The sequence below is a fragment of the Nycticebus coucang genome, chromosome 15, assembly GCF_027406575.1.
Source record: "Nycticebus coucang isolate mNycCou1 chromosome 15, mNycCou1.pri, whole genome shotgun sequence".
Taxonomy (NCBI): Eukaryota; Metazoa; Chordata; class Mammalia; order Primates; family Lorisidae; genus Nycticebus; species Nycticebus coucang.
In genome coordinates, this window is record NC_069794.1 from 12957770 (window position 1) to 12983347 (window position 25578).

Consider the following 25578-nt stretch of genomic DNA (forward strand, 5'->3'; position numbering starts at 1 on the left):
CTTATGAGGCGGAAGCAAGAGGGTCACTTGAGCCCAGGAGTTTGAGGTTGCTGTGAGCTATGACACCATAGCACTTTACCCAGGGTGAGGGAGAAGCCCTTTTGACTAAAATGGTTAGCTCAGGCTGACTGGAGGAGAGTGGAAACTGAGCTATAATTTGAAGGCTGCATGAGACTGAGATAAGGAATTGTCTGTGCTCCTGAAGAAGGCAATGAGGTTGTAAGGTTTTACAACCTTACAAAAAAACAAAAACAAAAGCAAAAAAAAAAAAAAGCATGGCCAATGGCTCAGCGCCTATAGCTCTGAGGCTAGGGCGCCAGCCACATATACCAGACCTGGCGGATTCAAATCCAGCCCAGACCTGCCAAACAACAATGACAACTACAACTAAAAAATAGCCAGGCGTTCTGGTGGGCGCCGGTAGTCCCACTACTTGGGAGGCTGAGGTAAGAGATTCACTTAAGCCCAAGAGTTTGCACCATGGCACTCTACCAAGGGCGACATAAGGACACTCTGTCTCAAAACACAAACAAAAAAAAAAAAAAAAACCAGCCAATGAATCATTCTTGCTCTTTACATCTGCCAATGTGCAAGATGGTGCTACCCTACCCCCAGAGCTGAATGCAAGTGAAGACAATGTGGAACACACCCCCTTCCTAGGTAACTTGCAATAGAGATGGAACATAAACAATAAGCAAACTGTGTTGTTTTAGGCTCCTGACATTTTGGAGATATTTGCTACTATGACATGACTTAGTCCATCCTGGCATAGAGAAGAGAGTGCTAGGAGCGAAGGCAGGGTGTCACCTTATCCAGGGTAGTTAGGGAAGAACCTTTTGATAAGGTGAAATTTGAGCAGAAACACAAACATGTGGGCCTTGCAGATATCCAGGAGGGGAGTATCCCTGGTAGAGGAAAAAGCAAGTACAAATACTTTGAACAAGGGATATGGTCAATATGATTAAGAAACGGTGAGGCTGCCAACACAGCTAAAAGCAGACGTGCACAAGTCAGGCAAGTGAGATAGAGGTCAAAGAAGTGGGGGAGCAAATAGCGAAGGACCCTCCAGGCCACTGCAAGGACTTTAACCTCTCCTAAGTGTGACAGACGCTTTGGGGACTTTGAGTAGAGGAGGAACATGATCGAACATGTTTTTAGATGATCCCTTTGGCTGCTAAATTGAGAAGAGGTTACAGGAAGGCAAGAGCAGAAGAGGAAAGACCAGTTAGGAGGCTGTTAGGACAACCCCGGCAAGACATGAAGATGCTTGAACCAGGGAGGTCTAGGGGGAGATGAGGAGGGATATCAGAACTGGGACATATTTTGAAGGTCCAACAGGCAGGATTTGCTGACTGTGTGTAATGTCTGGGCACATGGCAATGTCAAGAGGCACCAAGTCTTCTAAGCAACTGGAAGAATCATTGTTAGTTACTGAGACGTTATACTGAGATGTTTATGACAAACATGAATCAACTGCCTCCTTCAGGGACAAAGTCCCTGAAAATACATGAAAAATTGTCATCTGTACTAAACATGTGCTCTGTGCAAATCTCACCTTATCCTTTGTCTTGATCTATTTTTTTCTTAGCACTTAACAGAAGACTCAATAGTGATTCATCAAATTCATCAAATCTGATTCAAAATGATCATACGATACACTTTATTAGCAGAGCAATTAAAAATAATCACTGCTAAATATAATTCTAAGATGTCAACAACTATAAAGCACACTTCAATATTAAAAACATTGTGGAACAAGGCATTTTAATATCGAGGAAGTAAGTTTTTTTGTTTATTGCCCAGCCTATCACTTCAACCTCCATTCAAACACGTGCATATAAAGCTTCTTCAGGGCAGCAACATTGGTGAGTATGTTCACTGTTGTAGTATCCCCTGTACCTATAACAGGATCCAGCTCATAAAGGCAATCAGAAGTATTTGTTAAATGAAAAGTGACTGATGTGTAACAGGTACTCAGATACCTACTAGTGAGAGCAACCCAAGTGTCCACTGGCAGATGAACAGATAAATCAGTAAACAAAATGTGGTATAGACATAAATGGAATTTAATTCTGCCTCAGAAAGAAAATTGTTGTTTATTTATTTTTTCTTTTTTTTTTTTGAGACAGAGTCTTACTCTGTCGCCTTGAGTAGGGTACTATGGCAAGTGTAGGGTACTATGACATGACTTAGCCCATCTTGGCGTAGAGAAGAAGAGAGTGCTAGGAGCAAAGGCAGGGTGTCACCTTATCCAGGGTAGTTAGGGAAGAACCTTTTGATAAGGTGACACCATGTACTATGGTGTCATCATAGCTCACAGTAACCTCGAACTCTTGGGCTCAAGTGATCCTCTTGTCTCAGTCTCCCAAGCAGCTGGGACTACAGGTACTCACCATAACTCCAGCTATTTTTTAGAGAGCGGGTCTTGTTCTTGCTCAGGATGGAACTCCTGAGCTCAAGCAATCTACCTGTTCCAGCCTCCCAGAGAACTAGAATTACAGGCGTGAGCCACAATGCCCAACTGAAGGAAGGAAATTTTTTTTTTATTTCTAAATTAAATTTTATTTTTTTAATTTTTTTATTGTTAAATCACAGCTGTGTACATTAGTGCAATCAAGGGGTACAATGTGCTGGTTTCATATGCAATCTGAAATATTCTCAAACTGTTCGACGTAGCCTTCATGGCATTTTCTTAGTTATTATATGTAGACATTTGTATTCTACCTTTAGTGAGTTTCGCCTGTACCCATTCTAAGATGCGCCGTAGGTGCGGCCCCACCCATTGACCTCCTTCCACTCTAACCTCTCCACTCCACAAAGGAAGGAAATTTTGACACACACAACATGACTAAATCTTGAGGACATTACGCTTAATGAAATAAGCCAGTCAGAAGACAAATACAGTAGAACTTCATAGTTGACCACCTTCCCATATTGACCACCTCAATTTAATGTAATTTTCATAGACTGGACACGCCCCAGATGTACCTATCAGTAGAGTCGGCCTCGTTCTTTATGTGGACCAGTTTGTTACTGTCTCTTGGGTGGTCGACATACAGATATTCTACTGCATATGATTCCACTTATACGAACACATAGTAGTGTATTACTGTGAATTCACAATAGTGAATTAAAGTAGTGAAATACACAGAAAGTGGAATGATTACTGCCAGATGTAGAAGTGAGGAAGAAATGGGAAGTTGTTTGATGAAAAGAGTTATGGAGATCGGCTGCACAATAATAAGAATGTACTTAATGCTACTGAACTGTACATTTAAAAAATAGTTAACATTGTAAATTGTATGTTATGCAGATTTTATCACAATCAAAAATTAAAAATAAGTAAGTATTTAACAGTCATTTACCAACGGGGGGGGGGCCGGGTCCATTTGTTTTCACATGTCCCTGATCCCCCCCCCATTGATATTTGACTTTAATAAGTAACTGATCCTATTTACACGATCATTTGTATTCTGTCCAGGACTAAAGAAACCCTTAAAAATATAGACCTGATGACCTAAATCTAGTAATTCCATCACTGAGTCTTCCTCTTAAGATGAACAAAAATCAGATTCCAAAAACCTATGCAGAAAGCAGTAAGATAATGCACAAATATACAAGAAGTTCAACATCACAGGATAAATATACAGGATTATAAACAACAAAATTAACTAATCAACTCAAGATTTGTGCATTTCACTATATAAAAAAAATTTGCCTCAAAAAAGTCAACAATTATTAAATTCTATTTAATAACATATGCACTTAAATGTTTAGGGGAAAATGATTATAAAAAATAAGATGCAATAATCAAATAAATAGAGGGATGGATGTCCAATCAAGCAAATATAGTAAAATGTTAATTTTAGAATCTAGGTGGTGGGTGTATAGGTGCTAACTATACTATTCTTTCAATTTTCAGGCATGTTTGGAAAGTTTTATAATTAAGCATTGTGTGGGAGGGCATGGTGAATCATAGAATCTGAGATTTGAAAAAGGACGTTAAAATACATGCAGCAAAAACTGATAGAATTCAAACAATAAACTCATAAATCCACAAATATAGACTTCAGCACTCTTCTTACAGTAATGAATATCACTGTTACAGACTGGATGTGTCCCTGTAAAATCCACATGTTGAAGCTCTATATGACCACAGAATATCTTAGCCTGGGTTCCTCTGAGAACAAAGGGAGAGACAAAGGCTTACAGGCAGATGGTTTATTTTGGAGTGTGATCCCAGGGAATAGGAGTAAAGGACATAGGGAAGGAAACAGGGAGGGAGAGTCCATACCAGGGTACATTGTCAAGCTGGTGAAAGCTGTAAGTGACAGATGATTGTGAGGGGTACTGGATCCTGCAGGACTTTTCTATGAAGCTTTATAAATGTGTCTCAGAACTATCACCCAGGGAAGAAGCAGGAAAGTATTTTTACTGACCAGCTTCCATCCCTGACTTGCAGGGGTCTTCAAACTACGGCCCGCGGGCGACATGAGGCAGTGTGATTTATATTTGTTTTGTTTTTTCACTTCAAAATAAGATATGTGCAGTGTGCATAGGAATTTGTTCATAGTTTTTTTTTTTTAAACTATAGTCCGGCCCTCCAACGGTCTGAGGGACAGTGAACTGGCCCCCTGTTTAAAAAGTTTGAGGACCCCTGGTAGGGTAACCGTAGAAAGAAAGCTCCAAGGGAGGATCAGAGAAGTAAGCATAACCAAACCAGACCAGCTTACACCTAATGGGACTCTGTAGAAACAGAGTGAGAGGTGAGGCTGAGCACACTGAAACAACGCACAAGAAGAGGGGTCTGATAACAATGGCTAGTGAGTGGCAGAACCAGGATTCAAACCTGACAATCTGACTACAAACAGAATTGTGTCCTATGCTACACTGCATACACACTCATAAACGGCACTAACAGAAATCAAAGTGGTGCTCTGTTCAACAAAAGCAAATGTAATTGTGAATGGAGATGCAAAAAGACCAGTCTGGGGAAGGTGCAACACAAGAGTAGTGGGTACACATTAAGGGCCAAACTTACAAAAGTTTCAAATACATATAAATATAAACCTTCTGATCTAAGACATGAACTTCTAGGAACTTAAACCAGAGTAACTATTGTAGGCACGCACAAAGATACCACAGCATTGTTTATAATAACGAAAAGACCACAAACGACATTAATGTAAAATAGGAAAATGAGTAAATTATGCTCTATCCATAAAATGAAATAATATTCAACTTTAATAGGCTGCAAAGAATATTTCACACCTTGCAAAAGATGTTCCTAAGTAATAAGTACAAAATATTTCTAGTGATATATTTAAAAAATAAGTAATTACATATGAATAAATAATAAATATATGGCTGTTTTAATGCATCTATCAAACTATTAACAGTGGCAATCTCTGTTCTTGGAAGATTTTAATGTCTTATAAAATCTATTTTAACAATTAGAAAAAATGATTAAATAATTACTAATTCAGGAAAAAGGTCAATACGCTAAATCTTTATGCATCGAGATGCGGCAAGAAACGAGTTGTCTTTTGGCCTCTCTGTGAGTGAAGCCAGGAAGTGGTCCATACACACAGAACCCAAGCAGTGATCAAACAGAAGGTTTTAAAAAGGTCATTACAACAGGTCATTCTACCTTTGAAAATAGAGATGCTACAAATTTTGCAAAACGCAAAATAGCTATGGGAAAGATAATATAAAACACCATGGCCAGGCACAGTGACTAACTCCTATAATCCTTGCACCTTGGAAGGTCAAGGCAGAAAGATTGCGTGAGCTCAGGTTCAAAACCAGCCTGAGCAAGAACAAGATCCTCTTTTAACAAAAAGCAGAAAAATTAGCTGGGTATGGTGGCGTGCCTGTAGTCCAGCTACTCAGGAGTCTAAGGCAAGAGAACCACTTAAGCCCAGAAGTTTGAGGTTGCTGTGAGCTACGATGACACACTACACCCTAACTCAGACAACACAGTGAGACTCTGTCTCATATTAAAAAAAAAAAAGGATAATACAAAACACCAAAGTTTAATATTTCCTTGTGGGTGATTTACCTCCTCTCTTTCTCACGGTATGATCAAAGTACAACGCCATTTCTTTGTGGTAATGAATACCAACCAAACTTGGGTGACTGTATTATCCTAAAATAATAATTACCATATATGTGGATTACTTTATGCCTAGTGCTGTGCTAATAAACTTACTTTCTATGTAATACCATGTCAGTGAATTCTTATAGTAATCCTGAGGCAGGAATTAATTACCTGAATAGTAGGTAAAGAAAGAGCAAGAAGGTTAAATAACAAGTACAATATTATAGCTAGTTAATAGAGGGATTGAGATTTGAACTCAGTTCTGCCTGTCTATAAAAAAAACAACATTTTTCTAATATGTACCAAATAACTTTATTTACTTCTATTTTAATATTTAAAGTACATCTTTCTGGTTTCTCAAAACATCAAACATCGAATTACCATGTGGTCCAGCAATTTCAATTTCACTCTTAGGAATATACCCAAGAAAACCAAAAACAGGCATTCAAACCAAAAACTGCTTACAAATGTATGCGTCTATTATTACAATAGACAAAAAGTGGAAATAACTCAATGTTCAACAACAAATGGATAAACAAAATGTGGTATATTTATAAAATGGAATACTTTTCAGCCGTAAAAGGAATGGACCCAGATACATTCTGGACCCAGATACATGCTACAACGTGGCTGAATCTGAAAAACATTATGCAAAGTGAAAAAAGCCACAAAAAGCCACAGATTGCATGATTCTGTTTACATGAAATGTCCAGAATTTAAAAATCTATAGAGATAGAAAGCAAATGAGTGTTAGTCAAGGGCAGCAGGGGAAGGGAATGGGGGCCTGCTTAACGCGTACTGGCTTTCGTTTGACATGACGAAATGTTCTGGAATTGGAATACGGTCGGTGTTAATTCCACAACAATGTAAGTATACTGAAAGCCAATAACTGCATATTTAAGTAGAAGCTCTGTAAGCTGACCACCCAAGGGACTGTAACAAATTAGTCAACATATGGAGGTGGTGAACGTAAGGACCTAGGCCCGCTATACTGATACATACATGTGGTACATGTCTAGTCTATGAAAATTAGATCAACTTATAGAAACAGTCATTGTAGAGAGGTGGTCCACTATGGAAGTTCTACTAGTTAAAGTGAATTTTACGTTATATGAACTTTACCTGAATAAGACACATATTGTTTGGGTATTAAAGACACTAACCACAGGTCTTGCAAAGCTTAGCCATGTGGGCTGCTGCAGAGCATTCTAGATGAAAGACAGATGGTGGGGGAGCAGCCCAGCAGCTCTGCCTGTTTGCACAAGTCAGCATGTAAAAATACAAGACAAAAAGCCCTGTGTGGTTCACACCCTTTAAAAGATGGGCTGCCATATCCTACCACAATATTGGTTTTCCCATTTCTGAGTATTTAACTATTTGCTAAACTTCTCAAAGTTCCCACCAGAATGAGGTGATTTGTGTCTCATGAAGTAACTTTCTAAAAGTTTTTCAGTGAAGCCTGGGTGTGGTGGATCACACCTGTAATCCTGGCACCCTGGGAGGCCAAGGCAGGTGAATTGCCTGAGCTCAGAAGTTCAAGCCCAGCCGGAGCTAGAACGAAGACCCGTCTCTAAAAATAGCCGGGCATTGTGGTGGGCGCCTGTAGTCCCAGCTATTTAGGAGGTGGAGGCAAGAGGATCGCTTGAGCCCAAGAGTTTGAGGTTGCTGTGAGCTGTGACACCACGGCACTCTACTGGGGGCCAAAAAGTGAGACTCCGTCTCAAAAGAAAGTTTTTCAGTGAAAAGAGGTTAAGCCAAAAATAAGGGTAGAAATCCACAAAAGTGCAGTAAACCATGCATTGCAAGAAATACCTCCTTCGGGCAGCACCTGTGACTCAAGGAGTAGGGCGCCAGTCCCATATGCTGGAGGTGGCAGGTTCAAACCCAGCCCTGGCCAAAAAACCACACACACACACAAAAAAAAGAAATACCTCCTTCTTCCATCATGATTTATTTCTCAGGTCCCTGAGCTTCCCAAAAGAAAATTTAAGGAAACTTTTCTTCAGTGACCAGGTGAGGGAGGAATGAGTACGCCCTGGTGACCACCTCAACAAAGCCTGGCCTGGGGATCAAAAGGACCCAGGTATATTTTTATTACACCCATTTCCCCACCATGTTTAGATGTAAAATGCTGAAAGCTATGTATGAATTACCTCCTGCCCCTAACACAACAGGGAAAATTCAATGACACTAGATGCTACTCCTCACATAGGTCTCCAAATGAATGGTCAAGAGTGCCCGGCTTATTAGGATGGCAGCCAATGGTTACAAGGTTTATCAGGAAAGCTACAGAAGAAAGTGCTAAGAAGTTTCCAGAAAAAAAAGGACGGGAGAAAGACTTGCCCTCTATATACAAAGGTATGTTCTACATCAAAAATATTTAGTGTGAATTGGGGTGGAAAAAAGAGTGAGTAGTACAATTTTTAAAAGGAAATCTTAAAACAGCACCTAACAACAGAGGCTTGCATGCTGGAGAATAGTGTCAGATCTGCAAGTCACCAACAATGGCAGTAGACCCCTAGGTTATTATTTTGGTCCTGTCCTTGTGTGGGGCACTATGAGGATTTATACTTCTTAGAGAAATTTTATACAAACATTAACCCTTTCATTAAATGTAAAAAATCAGTAATTGTTAAAAGTGCTAACTAGACAAAAAATACACTTATAATTAAATAATTTTAAAGGACAAAGGAGATTAAAAAGAATTATGAATGTTACACATAAATGAGATAAATCATTCAACAGTAGAAACAACTCTGAAAAAGTGAATTAGGAAGCTTGTAAAAAGTTCTGAGCCCACATAATTTTTTATGTAAGAGAGGAGGAAAAATAATTTTTAAATGGGGAAATGTGTGGTTAGTGGCAAGTAACTGTGTCGTAAATTCAAGTGCTAAGGGGGCCAGCGAGGCAGTGGAATAGGGGAAGTCATGGCAGGAAGGTGAGCCCATGTTCAGTGGGTTGTCACTAACGACTCAGCCCTGATGCTACCAGACCATCTACTTCAGAAGATAACAAATCTGGACTTTGGCCTGAAATACCCAATTTTAAAAGGCTGGCAAAACTGTCCTCCTCCTCACCACCGCCGCAAAAACCAAAGGAAACATACCTGCATGGCCTATTTCCAAGCATGGCCTCGAGAAGCACCCCAAGGTGGGTGGGGGTCAGGGCACTGCTAAGTTACAAAAGGGAAAAAGCAAAAAGCTGAGTGCCAGAAAGTGCTGCAGCTGACAGTTGGGCAACAAGCCAGGGAGGGTTCCTTGTGTTCAAAGACCCAGCAGATCAGAATTAACCAAAGGAGGTGGCAAGCAAGACAACCGTGAGGGTGAACTGGAGGGCGCACTTGTTTCTGCAGGTTTTTCATGCAGATTAATTTGGTCTGTTTGGGGGAAAGATGTCAAACAAAACACACATCTGCAAAGTGGAAAGATCTGAGTCTGACTGTAAAGCTTTTGATGATCCACAGGGCCTCTCCCACTCCTACTTGGTGAAACAGCATAAGAGAACCAACTGAAAATCCTTGCAAATGTTGACTTCACGTGGCCTTTCCATGTGGCCTAATCTGCTTAGGGATGAGGTGCCAGGAGCTACTAATGTCTCCAACCACTGGTGCTAAGAAAACTGCCTAGTTGGTGGGGAAAAACAGACCCACTTAAGCCCCAAACACTAGAATTGATCCTAAAAGGACTCAAATAAAAACAATGAAATAAAAAAATACCTAGAATAAAATTCCAGTTTAAGACAGCAGACTTTGGTCTACTTTTCCTCCCTTACAAAGTGTGTACTGAGATATTAATAAAAGAATCCTCAAACACAGAGAAACATGTCCTTTCAAATGAGTCCAGAGTCAATAAATACCAGACCCTAGAAAGGAACACGGGCAATTATCAAAGAATTTAGTGCATTTCTCAAACTCCAGCCATTTCCACTACAGCACCACAATTTCTGCCATAACACAGTATTGCTTATCCTATTATTAAATATTTAATATTTTCTTTAAATTGTCTTACTATGACTTAAGTAAGAAAGTCATTTCAAAAGAAAATTCCTAACACTGTAGTAAATGGAAAACAAATAGGTATACATGTTCCTGGGTTAATTTCTTATTTTCACAGAAGAGTTCAGCGATTGTGCCAAAACCTGATACATCAGAAACTAAGCATTTTTTCCATTATTTAAAATTATAAAGGTAACCACTCTGAGCAATAACCAAGTCAAAACTGGAAGATGAACAGCTAACAAACACAAGAGAAAAAAGTTCACCTTCCCACACATTCAAACAAAAGCAACACCATTTTTTTTTTTTTTTTTTTTGTAGAGACAGAGTCTCACTTTATGGCCCTCGGTAGAGTGCCGTGGCCTCACACAGCTCACAGCAACCTCTAACTCCTGGGCTTAAGCGATTCTCTTGCCTCAGCCTCCCGAGTAGCTGGGACTACAGGCGCCCGCCACAACGCCTGGCTATTTTTTGGTTGCAGTTTGGCCGGGGCCGAGTTTAGAACCCGCCACCCTCGGTATATGGGGCCGGCGCCCTACCGACTGAGCCTCAGGCGCCGCCCAAGCAACACCATTTTTAATCTCTCAAAAATTAAATTATCATGCTCAAATGTTATAAGAGTTTGCTGACAACACTCCTAAACTGCTGAGACATAAAATGAAACATCCTTTCTGGAAGATTTGGCAACACAGATCAAAAGTTTTAAATTACTTTCTTTAACCCTCTAAGTCCACATTTGGAATAATTTAATAATTACTAAATCAATAATGCAATAATTAAGATAATAATTTTCAGATTTTTTAAACATAAAGTCAAAGAATGTGACTCAATAACTGAGTTTATAAAGTTATTCAAGTGCTGTGGCCTCAGACTAGCACAGTAACCTCAAGCTCCTGGGCTCAAGTGATCCTCCTGCCTCAGCTTCCAGAATAGCTGGGATTACAGATACTGCCACACAAGGCTGGGGATAATTTTTCTATTTTTAGTAGAAATGGGGTCTTGTTTGCTCAAGATGATCTTGAACTACTGAGCTTAAGTGATCCTCCCATCTTGGCCTCCCACAGTGCTAGGATTATAGGCATGAGCCTGCACTGGGCCTCAACATTGTTTTTAAATGTGAAAATACTGGGCCGGGCACAGTGGGTCATGCCTGTAATCCTAGCATTCTGGGAGACTGAGGTAGGTGGATCGTTTGAGCTCATGAGTTCGAGACCAGCCTGAGCAAGAACCAAGACCCTATCTCTACTAAAAATAGAAAAAACTAACTGGGCGTCATGGTGGGTGCCTATATCCCAGCTACTTAGAAGGCTGATGCAAGAGGACTGCTTAACCCCAAGAGTTTGAGGTTGCTGTGAGCTATGATGCCATGAAACTCTACTCAGGGCAACAGAGTAAGACTCCATCTCAAAAAAAAAGGGGGGGTGGGGGCTTGTGGAATATGGAGGGAAAAAAAAACACATTTTTGTATGATAAAATGTTATAATCATTCAAACTCATGTTTTTTAATATCTAAGATAAGGCTGGGAGAAAATAACAAAATGCATACTTGAATGTCATTTCTGTTATTAAAAGCAAACAGACCTATAATGTATGCATTGAGTTAGTGTCAGAGAGAAAAAGAGAATACATACGTAAGCATACACACAAAAAACGTCTAGAAGAACAGGCACTAAGTTATCAACAACGGTTATTTGGATGGGGAAGTAATTATCACATGTGGGCCTAAAACAAAAGTAATTTTAAAAGTCAGCCTTGGAGGTTATTAATGATGTGGAGTAAATTCACTTACAAAGATTAAGTGAATAAAGCAGAATGCAAAAGGATATCTAGCCCCAACTTTGCTTTTAAAAATGTTTATACATACATCCACATGTAAAGGAAAAAAAAAATTTATGCAGTATGTAAATAAGGATCAAATCTGGGTGGTAAAATGAAATGGAATTTCACATTTCTTCTTTTAACTCATTCCCAATAAACCTTAGAAACAAGAGAGTTAATAAACATTTCTTTATGGCAAGGCTGCCGTGGGCCTTTGAAGTGTTAATTTGCATTGTCAGTGTTAAACAAGATATCTTGTTTAACACTGACAATGCAAATTAACACTAAACATCCTTGACCTAGGTTTTATCTTTTCAGATAAACATCTAAAATATCCTTGACCTAGGTTTTATCTTTTCAGAATCTTGACCTAGGTTTTATCTTTTCAGATCTTTCAGAAACATCCTTGACCTAGGTTTTATCTTTTCAGAATCTTTTTGACCTAGGTTTTATCTTTTCAGATAAACACCTAAAACATCCTTGACCTAGGTTTTATCTTTTCAGAATCTTGACCTAGGTTTTATCTTTTCAGATCTTTCAGAAACATCCTTGACCTAGGTTTTATCTTTTCAGATCTTTCAGAAACATCCTTGACCTAGGTTTTATCTTTTCAGAACCTTTTCCAAATATTAGTGCCAAGTGTTTTGCTTTCCACTGTATGATGCTACACTTAAGGGACTAAAGTGACTGGAAATGACTGAGAACAATGACACTATAACTTATCAATTCTTAGGAAAAACATCTGGGGAAAAGAATCATAATTTAAGTAAGGTTAAATTCTCATCTATATCCATAATTTATAAATGTAATTCTCATTTATACTCATAATTTAAATAAGGGTTAAAACTTCAGAAGCCCTTCACAGTACCAGTGTTCCACAAAGCACATTTCAAAAACACTAAATTATCCATGAGATACGCTTCTTATTAAAATTCTACAAAAATGACTCAGTGCCTGTAGCACTGTGGTTACAGTGCCAGCCACATGCACTGAGGCTGGCGGGTTCAAACCCAGCCCGGGCAACTACAACCAAAAATAGCCGGGAGTTGTGGCAGGTGCCTGTAGTCCCACCCAGCTACTTGGGAGGCTGAGGCAAGAGAATTGCTGAAGCCCATGAGTTTGAGGTTGCTGTGAGCTGTGACACCACAGCACTATACTGAGGGCGACATAGTGAGACTGTCTCAAAAAAATAAAAAAAAATCTACAAAAAATACATTTTGAAAGGAGCATGACATAAGGTAGGTTTAGCTTTCTTTCATTACTAAAACTGAAATTAAGACAAGTTGAGAATGGAAAAAGTTGGAGAAAGATAATTTGGGAAGAGAAGAGAGGGGAAAAGGAATACCCATAAATAAAAATAACTATAAAACACCAGCTATTACAAAAAGATCCTAATTAGGATATAAAACATCTCTATGAAAAGCAAACTGGATGTTGGCTCTGAGGTAAGGAAAACAGAGGGAGACTCCTAGACTGAAGGCAGCTGCCACAGTCCCAAGGGATGAAAACTAACTTGTCAGGACACAGCTTGTTATAATGTGAGCCCTACTGCCAACCTGCACTACACCCTTTACATCATCTGTCTGAGAAGATCCCAGAGTTCAAGACAGATCCACAGAGATACACTTTTTTTAAGGCTGAGAAGCAGCAGTGTGCAACACAGAATGTGGGGCCAGGCTGTCTGGGCTCCAATTCTAGTCCTGCTCCTCACCTGCTATGTGACCTTGGGAAAGTTACTAAAATGTCTATGTCTCAACTTCCTCACCTGCAAATAGGGAAGAATACCCATTCCTCTCTCACAGGGCTGTTCTCAGAATTAAATGAGTTAACATATGTAAACTTCTTAGAACAGTGCCTAGCACACACAGTTTTATGCTAATAACTCACACTTGTTATTGATTGAAAAAGTATAAGGAGTATACAGAGTTATATAGATCTCTCATTTAAATTACGTTTCTTTTTTCCAGATGTTTTTCCTAAGGCTTGCAAGATACATTGCCATTGCCATTTTCCATTAAAGAGACTAGATTATGTCAAATTAGTACCTTTAATGTGGCACGATACAGTAGAAAGACACTGCAGGCAGGCAAGCATGGGTCAAATCTCAGCTCTTCCGTGTATTCCTGGCTATGTGATCTCAGACAAATTATTTTCTGAGCCTCAATACACTAAATATTGGGGGGTGGAGATTGGGGGAAAAGAACAATACCTGTCCTCCTAGAGATAATGTGAAAATTAAATATAACAACCTAAGTAAAGCAATCTTTTCTCCCTTAAATTGTTGGTGTTTTAAATTGGTACCACCCTCTGAGTTGGAATTTTAGAGTATGAACCAAAAGTTACAAGATGATACACTTTATTTAATGTTCTTCCACTCCTAGGAATATCTAAAGATTAAGATGCTCAGTATTATTATGATAGAAAAAAAAAAAAGAAGAGAAATAACCTAATTCTGCAAGAATAGCATAGCAGGGAAATGCTTATGAAAAAGGAAAGAAGCAGGGCGGCGCCTGTGGCTCAGTGAGTAGGGCGCCGGCCCCATATACCGAGGGTGGCGGGTTCAAACCCAGCCCCGGCCAAACTGCAACCAAAAAATTGCCAGGCGTTGTGGTGGGCGCCTGTAGTCCCAGCTACTCCGGAGGCTGAGGCAAGAGAATCGCTTCAGCCCAGGAGTTGGAGGTTGCTGTGAGCCGTGTGACCCCACGGCACTCTACCCGAGGGCGGTACAGTGAGACTCTGTCTCTACAAAAAAAAAAGGAAAGAAGCAGAATACAAAGAAAGGGTACATACATAGTCATTATGATTACATTTTTAAAGATTCTGTTGAGTGAAATAAGTTACAAAATAGTATTCAGTATGGCAAACTTACTTTTATTCATTTGATTATTATTTTTGCACTGGAAAAAACAGAATAAACACTACATGTAAAATGTTAATAAAAGCTATTTCATTTCTTCCCGGTGCTTTTCCGTATTTCAGATTTTTTTGATGAATATATACTCATTTTATAACAAAAATCAGAACATAAAAATACAGGAGAAGATGAAGAAAATTAACTGAAGTGCTAAGTGTTTTTTCTTTATTTTCCAAACCATCCATAGTGTGGTTTATCTTAGCTTTTCATTTTTTTAAGGAGTCCTCCCTTAAGCTTCTCTCTTTCTGATTAATGCTTATCTTTCTTTCTTGGCTAAATTTATGAATAAATAGTATATTACTTGGTAGTTTCAAGAATACATTCCCCAAAATCTTAAGAAATGTGGGGAATAGTTTGTCCCCAAGAGTCAAGCTTCAAAGGCAGCTGTGCAGGGTCTGAGCAACCCAAGCCTGGTTAAAAACAAACTTTAAAGTCATCCTGAAGAAACCAGCCAAATGGTTTTTGCCCAGCAAAATAGAAAATCAACTAAAAGATGGTAAAATTGGGAGTTTTCCCTCAGAAACCAAGATGCAAGAGTCTACCAAAGGGACACTCCACATCAAGATGAAGAATTTACCAAGAAAATGAATCCAAAGGAGTCCCATGACTCTTAAACGCCTCTCAGCCAGGCGATGGATGGATACAGACTGAGAGGGGAATGGGAGAGTTCTCTACATGAAAACAGGATAGGAGGAGGAAGATTTGCAGAGTGAACCCCTGAAGTGCTGAGCACAGCCACACCCTCACAAGCAAGCTGAGTGGCGGTCTGAATGGCCTATCAGATGAGCTAAATACGTGACCCCTCAAGTGGGCACCCAAGAATGCTCACACAGCCTGAGCAGTACATCACCAGAATGGACATGCACAATCAGGGCAAGGAATACGCAGTGCCAGGTAAGACATAGTGGGCCACATGCAAGAGCCAGCAGGGGGATCATCTTTGGTTCAGTCCAACAGTGCTCCCAAGCAGGCCAAAAGGACCCCAGCACAAGGAAATTATAAGGAGATCTAAGTTCCTAGGAGCTGAAAAAGAGTCACCAAAGTAAATCCACCAAAATATGGAGGCACTAAGGTCAAAGGGGCAGCAGCTATTGTATCCTTAAGAGTCTCTGAAAAACCCATTCAAGCACTTGCAGGATGAAGGGTCATCTTTAACCACCTGCCAGGCTCGGAGCCACGGAAGAACTGAGTTCCTCACCATTCCTTCTCCTATTCCAGCCATCATAGAACCCAGTGAGGTCAGGCCCAGTAATTCTGAGGGACAGAGTGGAACCAAAAGCAGTACAAGCCAATCCTCACCCCATTCTTCTGACAAGTTGTCAACTACAAGTCTTAACTGGGAGAAAGAGGGAGGAACCTCTGGGTGGAGATGGGTGTCCTGATTAAAATACTAAACTAGGGCCCCACCTATAATCCTAGCACTCTGGGAAGCCAAGAGACCCCATCTCTAAAACTAGCTGGGCGCTATGGTGGGAGCCTGTAGTCCCAGCTACTTGGAAGGCTGAAGAAGGAGATCACTTGAGCCCAAGAGTTCCAGGTCACTGGGACCTATGAAGCCACAACCCTCTACAAAGGTGACAAAGTGAGAAAGTGTTTCAAAACAAACAAAATACTGAACTAGGTACTTGAAATGTTTAAACTGAGCCTTATGTTTTAAGACTTCTATTACCTAATCACCACCACCACCTGTGGTCTTTTATTTACTCCAGTACTGCCCATTAAGTATGTAATGAATTCCAATGAATCAAAGAGTAAAAGTCAGGAGGTCTTTTCATAAAGGCAAAAAGCTTCCCCAACTGAGTACATTTTAAAGAGATGGTGAGAGACAAACTTAAAGACTTACTTGATCATCTCCCACAAGTTACTATTCAACACCTAGAATGCATACTTAAGAAAGAATGTCAGTAAGAAGAAGGTTTGTTCCTCCCCCAGAGCATAAGAAAAGGGCCACAGTGGTAAACATTTTTGTTCATTTGGCATTCTGCTAGGAACAGAGTATTTGGGCTCCCAAGGCAAGATCCTGAGCTGAAAAGAAGGTGGGAGATGCAGACCCTGAATCTCCCCACCAGTCGTTATGGCTCACCTATTTCTACAGCAAATGAACATCCACACCACAGGCTAACACCAATGGACCTTGGGTTCATCAAATTTCTCCAATTGCACCTGACCCAAAGCCCCCAAACAAATGCTTGAGATCAAATGACAGTTTTAGAGCAGCATTAGCACTTCGAAGGGCCTTGCCACAGTGGTAGCATCAAAGAGCAGCAGACTAATTGTAGAGGCCTCAAAGATGAAGAGAGGTGAAGTGGGAAACAAGGGAAGATCATCTTTCAAGAAGTTTGGCTGAAGGCCAGCGTGTTTCACATCTGTAATCCTAGCACTCTGGGAGACCGAGGCGGGTGGATCCCTTGAGCTCAGGAGTTCAAGACTAGCCTGAGTGACAGTGAGACCCTATCTCTACAAAATATAAAAGAACTGGATGGGACTATATCACCTACAGGGGAGGCAGAGGCAAGAGAATCACCTGAGTCCAAGAGATTGAGATTGCTATGAGCTATGACAGTACAGCACTCTATCTAGGGTGAGAGTTACATTACCTAAAAAAAGAAGTTTGGCTGAAAGAAAGTGGTGACAGCTGGGGGGGCACAAGTGAAGGTCAATGGATAGGTTATGCTTTTGTATCTTTTAGAACAGTCTCAGAAGGACCAAATTAATAATTCTTAAACCTGACTACTGACTATGGCAAAATTCTGGAGCTCTATGTATATTAACTCTACTGATCCCCTTCCCATCCACAAGGGCTCTGACTCCCAAACCCGTTGCTCTAAACCCCACACTCTGCTTGCTCACCAAAAGAGAGATACAGTCCCCCAGGTGAAGGGAGCAGCACAGGAGAGGCTCCCACAAGAGAAAGCATTGGTTATAACCACAGGGCAGGTCCACTCCAACAGAAGAGAGAATGAAGGTAAAGAAGAAACAGGAGTTGTGCCAGAAAATACAAGAAAAGAGTTCAGAATAGGTGGAGGGTAGGCCTCAGCTAGAACAGTGCTTTTATTCTTTTAGACTGGAAGAAAGGCACAAAGCTAAGAGTACACAGAAATAAGTTAGGGAGAGGTGAGGGAGAATCCAGTGGACAGCCCAGACTTTTTTAAAGGGTTAAAAGTGGGATGGGGAGATACTGGGAATAGTCTTGAAGCCAGTGATAAAATGCAAATAACATAGGGAAATGACTGAATCCAAGAAACTTAACTGAGAAAACGTGTCAATGGCTCAGCTCAGACTAGACACCATAAATTCACAGTTGGGGGTTGCACACTCGATGAGCATGCAAGGACAGAGGTGCCAGGTCTCTGAGAATCTGGATGAGAGTGCAACTTGGCTAATAAACTATGGCTTCCAGACCGGATATGAAGAAAGAAATGTCAGAAACGGCTTTAGAAATTCAGACTTCTGATGCCCATTTTAGCCCTTCCAAATCTGACCCTCTGGGGATGGGACCCAGGAATGTATACATTCAGAAAGCATATGGTTGATTTTTTGCAGCCAGACACAGACAGCATTTGGAAACCACTACTCCATTATTAGGAGTAATCCCCTGTGTTCCTCTCACCACAACAAGATGAGAAGCACACCCACCGTGAGCAGTTTCACTACACACCTCTCAAGTCCCTCCAACCATGTCACCAAGCCCCCAAATCATTCCCTCTTGCCTTTCTGCCAAGCCCTGCTCAGGCTCTTCTCCCCGCTATTATGTCTGACAAACTCTAACTCATCTTTCATAAACCAACTCAAATATCAGACTGCCACTGGGAGTCTTCTTTAACAACCATGCCTCTTCCCATCCAGTCCACCCCCTGTAATAAACCCACAGCACCAAGCACAGAAGTTGTTTAATTGCTTGTGAAAAAAAAAAAAAACTCCCCAATAGACACTGTACTTGAGGGTGCAATATTTTAGACATGCAATTAATGTTGGTTAAGTCTACTATACACACTGAATACAATGTGAGGTGCATTAAGTAATAGGAACACTTATTAATAAATTAAGAAAGATATATTAGGAAACAGAGCCAAGTGATAGCACTGGTCTATAAGCAAGGAATCTAAAATAACTTATGAACATTGTCCTATTCATTTTTACCCAATTACAAAGGCATGACTAGGCATACAGTTTCAAAGAAATGGTCACAAATTCCCACACAGGCTGCATCAACTTTCATTAGTACCTTGAAAACATCCTGCCATGCCTGTTTCAGATTTTTCAGCAAACTCTGACAAGCTGGCTCCCTCACACCATTGGGTCTCAGCTCAAACGTCACCTTCCCAGATATCTTCCTGACCACATGCCAAAGCAGTTCCGCACCATAACTTGCCATTACCCTCTTATTTTCTTAACATTTATTACTACGTAAAATCACAATGTTTCATTAACCTACATGATGTTGGTCTCTTTATCCTGTTTACCACTTTGTCCTCTGGACTTGGACAGTGTGTGGCTTCCATGGGTCCTTAACAGACACTTTTTAAATGAGAGAGAAAGGTTTAACACTAAAACACCATTATCTACTAGTCACAAAATATGGGAAATACACAGGTGGTAGGAAACGGTAGAGCTTTCTCTCTTAAAGAAGACTTTATTTACCACTCGTGGGGGCAAAGCCAGAGAGATGTATTGTTATCTTTCTTCAGGAAGCTTACTCAGGATCAGAACTTCTTTGCAAAAGGAAAACACTTCCTTTCAGTGGTAGTTTCATTAGAGACAAATCTTAAAGCAAGATAAGTACAAATACACAGACTTGCTCAATATCTTCCCCTGGAAAAACTGCACCCAAACTCCACTGTAAGCACCTGTAAACACTGGGGCAAGACTTGTTCATTGTTACATTCCCAGCTTCTAGCACAGTTCAAAGCCCACAGTAGATGCCCAACGTGTTTGCAGAATGATCACGTAAGACACATCCTCCTGGGGAATGGTCATCTTATTAACTCTTACACTGTGGATGCACTTACTTTAAAAAGATGCCAAGACAGCTGAGGGGGCTCCTGGCCTAGATCTCTCCTGGGGCGGCAGTCTAGCTCCTAGAATTTAATATTCAACAACCTGTGCCATAGGTAATAAAGTATGACCTTCCCCTAAGATACCCTGTATCAAACTTGAATACACTTTGCCAATGCAATCTAATGGCTAATAGAGTACAGCAAGCCGTAACAGGTTTCTCTGGACTTTTAATTTTTTATATGTTATTTTGGCCTGCCAGGATAGCTTAAAAGGCTGAAAAAACAACTAAACCTGAAGTTCTACTGCTAATTTCATACCCCCTAGTGCAGGCGTCCTCAAACTTTTTTAACAGGGGGCCAATTCACTGTCCCTCAGACCATTGGAGGGCTGGACTATAGTTAAAAAAAAAAAACTAGGAACAAATTCCTATGCACACAGCACATATCTTATTTCGAAGTAAAAAAACAAAAGGGGAACAAATACAATCACACCGCCTCATGTGGCCCACGGGCCGCAGTTTGAGAACCCCTACCCTAGTGTATGGCTCACTGTGCGATCCCAGGAAAAGCACATCACAATCTTGAACTGTTAGCTTCATTGACTGCAAGTATGTTCTTCAAATGGTAGTTTCAGGAAGATTAGTTAGCTAGCAGTTGTAAGATGCTCTGGGTCTAATGCATGAAAGATGCTATAAATAAAATTAATTATAAAACAAGAGAAATCATAAATATTAAACTCATTTCAAAACCTGTTGAGAAATGAGGAAGATTTAAAATGATAAATGATGCCTGCCCCTCTGAAACTAACTCACTGCCAAACTAAGACATATATTGTCAACATTGTCAGAAAAAGATTCACAATATTCCCAGATCCTTAACATTTGGAAATGTACGATGTTTCTGTATTCTATCAACATTCACTTCCCATGTATAGAAATATGAAGTATCAACAGCGACAAGCAATTGCAAAATTATAGCTGTTCAAATATTCAATGTTGCTGTACAAGTGCCTAATCTCAGTATTGTTTGGTTAACATTCAATACACCTTGTCGAAAGTCAATGAAATATAATCAATGTCAACGAGGAAGGGCTGTTTCAAAGGCTATCTATACTTCTCCGCTCCTTAGCTGCTGACCATCGCTGACAAGCCAGGAAAATACAACAAAATCCAGCAGCAAAGTATGCACTCTCTCTCCAAAAGACTTCCTAACTTGCCTCCACTTCAAAGCACTTTAATCCGTTTTTATTTGTCTAAAAATTCTTCAGGGAGGCTGGAGAAGAAACATATCCAAGTAAAACTGAGAGGTCAGCTCCTGAAGCAGAGCTGAAATGTGCATGTGGCAGAGAATCAGTTCGGTCGGTCCCCAACACCCTAAATGAATGGAGCGAGATGACTGGAAGGGGGCAGAGGCGTCCACTTCGCCTCCACCAGGACGGCCTCTTCTTTCGGCTCCACACACGCGCTGCAACCGGGCCACGAGATCGCCCAAGGAACCCAGCCCGGCTGGGGCTCACAGGTGTGGGCCGGGACTGGGCGGGACTTAGCGCCCACTCGCCCCTCGAGGCGGAACCCGCGGTCCCCCAAGAGCAAGTACTACTGGGGTTCGGGAGCGAGGCTGGAGGGTCGGCCCCCCAACCTCCTGCAAACCCGAGGATACCCGCTGCCCTCAGCCTCCTCACGGAGGTGCCCAGGGTGGCGAGTAGGTGGCGGCCAGGACGGCGGTGGCGGGTACTCACAAAGCCCACTGGAGCCGGTGCTGGTGAACATGGTCCCGCTGGGCCGGGAGCCCCCGCGGGAGACAAGGGGAGGGAAATAAAGGGGAACCCGGCGACCGCGCAGGCGCACTCCCGGCGGGGCGGCAAATGGGACGCCGCGAGGCCTCTCCCGGGACGCCTGATGACCGGCGCATGCGCGCTCGAGGAGCGCCCCCGCTCGGCCAGAGCCCTCCCTTCCTGCCGGGGAAGGGAAGTGCGTGCGCGCGGGGAGGGACCCGCCTGTCTGGGGTTTTCAGACGGCTGTGGGAGGTGTTGGGGGGAAAAAGTAGAATGCCACGGGAAGAGCGAAGGTGTAGCTCCCAGGGGCAGCACACTGGTACCCAGTGTGTCCCACGCCTCGTGTAGCCACGATGGCAGTGGCTCCCTCTGGGTCGCCCGCGCTGGGCTCCGCGACCTCTAACCTCTCCCGAGGCCAGACTCCCGGGCGCCTTCCGCTCGGCTCAGTCTTACGGGCGGTCCCCGGAGCGCGCCGCCTTGGGACTCGTGGGGCACAGCCCGTGTGCCAAGTCTGAGGCTTGTGGATCGATAAAACGCAGTCCCTGCTCTAGAGGTTCCAGTGGACCAAGTTATTAACATCGATTATTTGTAGAAGGCTAAAGTACGAGCAATTTTTTTTTTTTTTTGAGACAGTCTCAACTATGTCACCCTCGGTAGAGTACTGTGCCGTCACAGCTTACAGCAACCTCCAACTCTAGGGCTTAAGCGATTCTCTTGCCTCAGCCTCCCAAGTAGCTGGGACTACAGGCACCTGCCACAATGCCCAGCTATTTTTTGTTGCAGTTACTCATTTTTGTTTAGCTGGCCCAGGCCGGGTTCGAACCCACCAGCCTAGATGTATATGGCTGGTGCCGTAACCATTGTACTACAGGCACCAAGCCAGTACAGGCAATTACTGTCTCCTTCTTTAAGCGTTCCTTGTATGGTTTGTTCACAATCTTGAAATAACATTTTTTCTTTTCTTTGTTTTGTTTTTTGAGACAGTCTCACTGTGTTGCCCTGGATAGAGTGCTGTGGCGTCACAGCTCACAGCAACCTCAAACTCTTGGGCTTAAGCGATTGTCTCCCAAGTAGCTGGGACTACAGGCGCCCGCCACAATGGGTAGCTATTTTTTTGTTGTAGTTGTCCTTGTTTGGCAAGCCTCAGGTCGGATTCGAACCCTCCAGCCCCAGTGTATGTGCGGGTGCTAAGCCAAAATAACATTTTTTCACTTGACTTTAGGTGAGTAGAATCTAATGGGATAGGCCAGGGGTGCTGCTACACATCCTACAGTACAGGGCAGGCTTCCCCTATTGTGCTACTCAAAATGTCATCAGTGTAATTCATTCAACCTGTATTATGATGTCCCCAGAACTCTTAGTCAATGTCATTTGCCCTTGCCTGTATTTCCACCTTTCTCTTTTCTAGACTTTATTATGAAGAACTATTTTTATGGCTCACTCGGAATCATCTGTTGCCGTGCTGTGTTATATTGAATCTGTTGAAACTGCATCCTAAATTGGCGAATAGTAGTATCTTTGTAAGCCTTAGACACTGTGTACAATGTAAGGAAATCACCACCATGCACTTGAGTAGGTTTTATAGAGGGTTGTCTCCACCAGGAAGACTAGAAAAAGTCGGAATAGCCTCTGAGTCATCAGATAAAGTATCACAAATCAACAGTTAACTTCAGCTCAGCTTCACAGGTAATACAGAGTAGCAGTTATGTCAGTCCTTTCAGCATATTTTGAGGTAACATTTATAGAAGTTGGTGATTTCATTTTTATTATGCCTTTCACTGATTTATAACCAAATTAATAAGGCAAGTTACATGTAACAATGTGTAGACATACACATTAAAAGAATAGCTTGCTACCTAGTGCTGATACCTATGTATTTTAAGAACATCATTGAGTGGGTAAGTCCAGCACTTTGGGAGGCTGAGGTGGGCGGATCACCTAAGCTCACAATTTCAGGTGGACTCCACCAGACTCCCATCTCTAAAAATAGCCAGGTGTTTTGGGGGCTGACTCTAGTCCCATCTACTCAGGAGACAAGAGAATAGCTTGAGCCCAAGAGTTAGAGGTTGCTGTGAGTTATGATACCAGGGTACTCTACCTGGAGCAACAAAGTGAAACTGTCTCAAAAAACAAAACAAATCATTGAGTGGATAAGATACCCACTCCCTATTAAACTACCTTCCCCAAATTATCAACTCAAATGTTCCCCTTCCCAGACTGTAACAAGCAGAAGTAGTTATCACCTCATCTGTGTACCCATCATACTTGATACTCACCTACATTATAATATTTTTCCCACGGTCTCAGTCATGATGTTTCCATCTTCTACTGTGAAAGGGTGAGCCTATGGACAGCAAGGAAAATATCTTACAAAATGCTGTATCCTACCCATTTTGAGTCTCTTTTGATCTAAAGGCATAATCTTCCTCTGATAAAACAGCATCTGTAAGATCTTAGCCCCAGAAAGAAAATTATTTATGACACTTGTTAAAAACAGGCAGATTCTGTTGGGGGGTGGGCATGGTGATAGGGGGACCCCGGCAATAGGGCCTTTCAATGGGGGAGAGATTGGACTCAACATGGATTCCAACAAGGACATTTGGAGATTTATAACCAAGAGGCAAGGTAGGAGTCGATGTATGGAAAATTACTATGAGGAACCAGCAAGGATAAGGGGGTTCTGGCTAACCAGACCTGATAGGATCTTTGCTGAAGGCAGACCAGGGTAACCAGATAGCAAGGGTAGTCAGATAACAAAAGTGGGGGATTTTCACTGACAACAAATTCTTGCCCACACTGGATTCTTGAAGGACAGAGAGGGAAGCCCAAAGTTGGGCGTAGTCAAGCGGAGAATCAGAGAAGCCTGACTGAAGTTTTGGTCAAAGGAGAGTGTCCTTGTCAGACAGGAGGGAGGATTGTTGGCCAAGTGCCCCTGACAACTGCCTTTCCCCTAGTTTCGCCCACCATTAGCATCAGTGTTCCTTTGGCACAGCAGAGATAGACTGGAATTCTTTCTAAAAATTACCATGTAGTAGAGGGGGCCAAAACCAACTACAAAAATAAGAATCACAAACTAACAAAGTAGGAAGAACAAAGGCTGTCTACTGTGTCTCAAGGCCATAGATCGAGTTCTATTCCACCGTCTATCAGGGGTCCTCAAACTGTGGCCCGCGGGCCACATGAGGCAGTGTGATTGTATTTGTTCCCATTTTGTTTTTTACTTCAAAATAAGATATGTGCAGTGTGCATAGGAATTTGTTCATAGTTTTGTTTTTTTTTTAACTATAGTCAGCCCTCCAATGGTCTGAGGGACAGTGAACTGGCCCCCTGTTTAAAAAGTTTGAGGACGCCTGGCTAGCTTCACATCCCTGGGGATTCCAGACAACAACCATTTGGGAGAATTGGTAGATGATAACTAATCCTTGGACAAAGTAGGCTTCATACTGCTTCAAATGTGTTTTGAACATATAATATCTGTGAAACTAATATGTGATAGAAAATGGGTCCTGAACCTTTATAAAGAGTAGTTAAATACATTCAATGATATGACAGGATTCAGAATCAATTTTTAACTCAGCAGGGAGCATTTTGGAAATTCATAAGGGTATTTTTGGTTGTCACAAAGAATTGAGAGAAATCACATGAGATACAGTCCTGCACAAAAAAATGAATTGTTCTCTGTCCCAACCAACTTTTGACTACTTCCTGACACATGCTTATTATGTAGGTTAAAAGCATGTTTATATTTTTTAAGTCTAGAACCTACTCCACTATACCTGTTACTATGATCTGAATGTTTGTGTCTTCCAAAATTCCTATGTTGAAATTTAATCCCCAGTAAGGTGGTAATGGGAGATGGGTCATCCATAAGGTGATAAGGTCATGAGAGGAGAGCCTTCAGAATAGGATTACTGCCCTTCTGAAAAAGGTCTGACAGAGCTTGTTTTGCCCTCCTACACATGAAAACACAACTGGAAACAA

The 25578-nt window shown here is 41.5% G+C and overlaps 1 protein-coding gene across 2 annotated transcripts in view; it reads right to left on the minus strand.

Annotated features, from left to right (window-relative positions):
* UBAC2 (UBA domain containing 2) overlaps window positions 1-21727 on the minus strand; it is a 176698-nt gene extending 154971 nt beyond the window's left edge. The window contains exon 1 of one of the 2 annotated variants that reach the window (XM_053563260.1): window positions 21562-21727. In XM_053563260.1, the coding sequence (XP_053419235.1) occupies window positions 21562-21592 (31 nt within the window). In that variant the 5' untranslated portion in view covers window positions 21593-21727. The remainder of the gene's footprint in view (window positions 1-21561) is intronic. The other variant, XM_053563261.1, reaches the window with a different exon arrangement.
* Between the last annotated feature and the right edge of the window lie 3851 nt (window positions 21728-25578).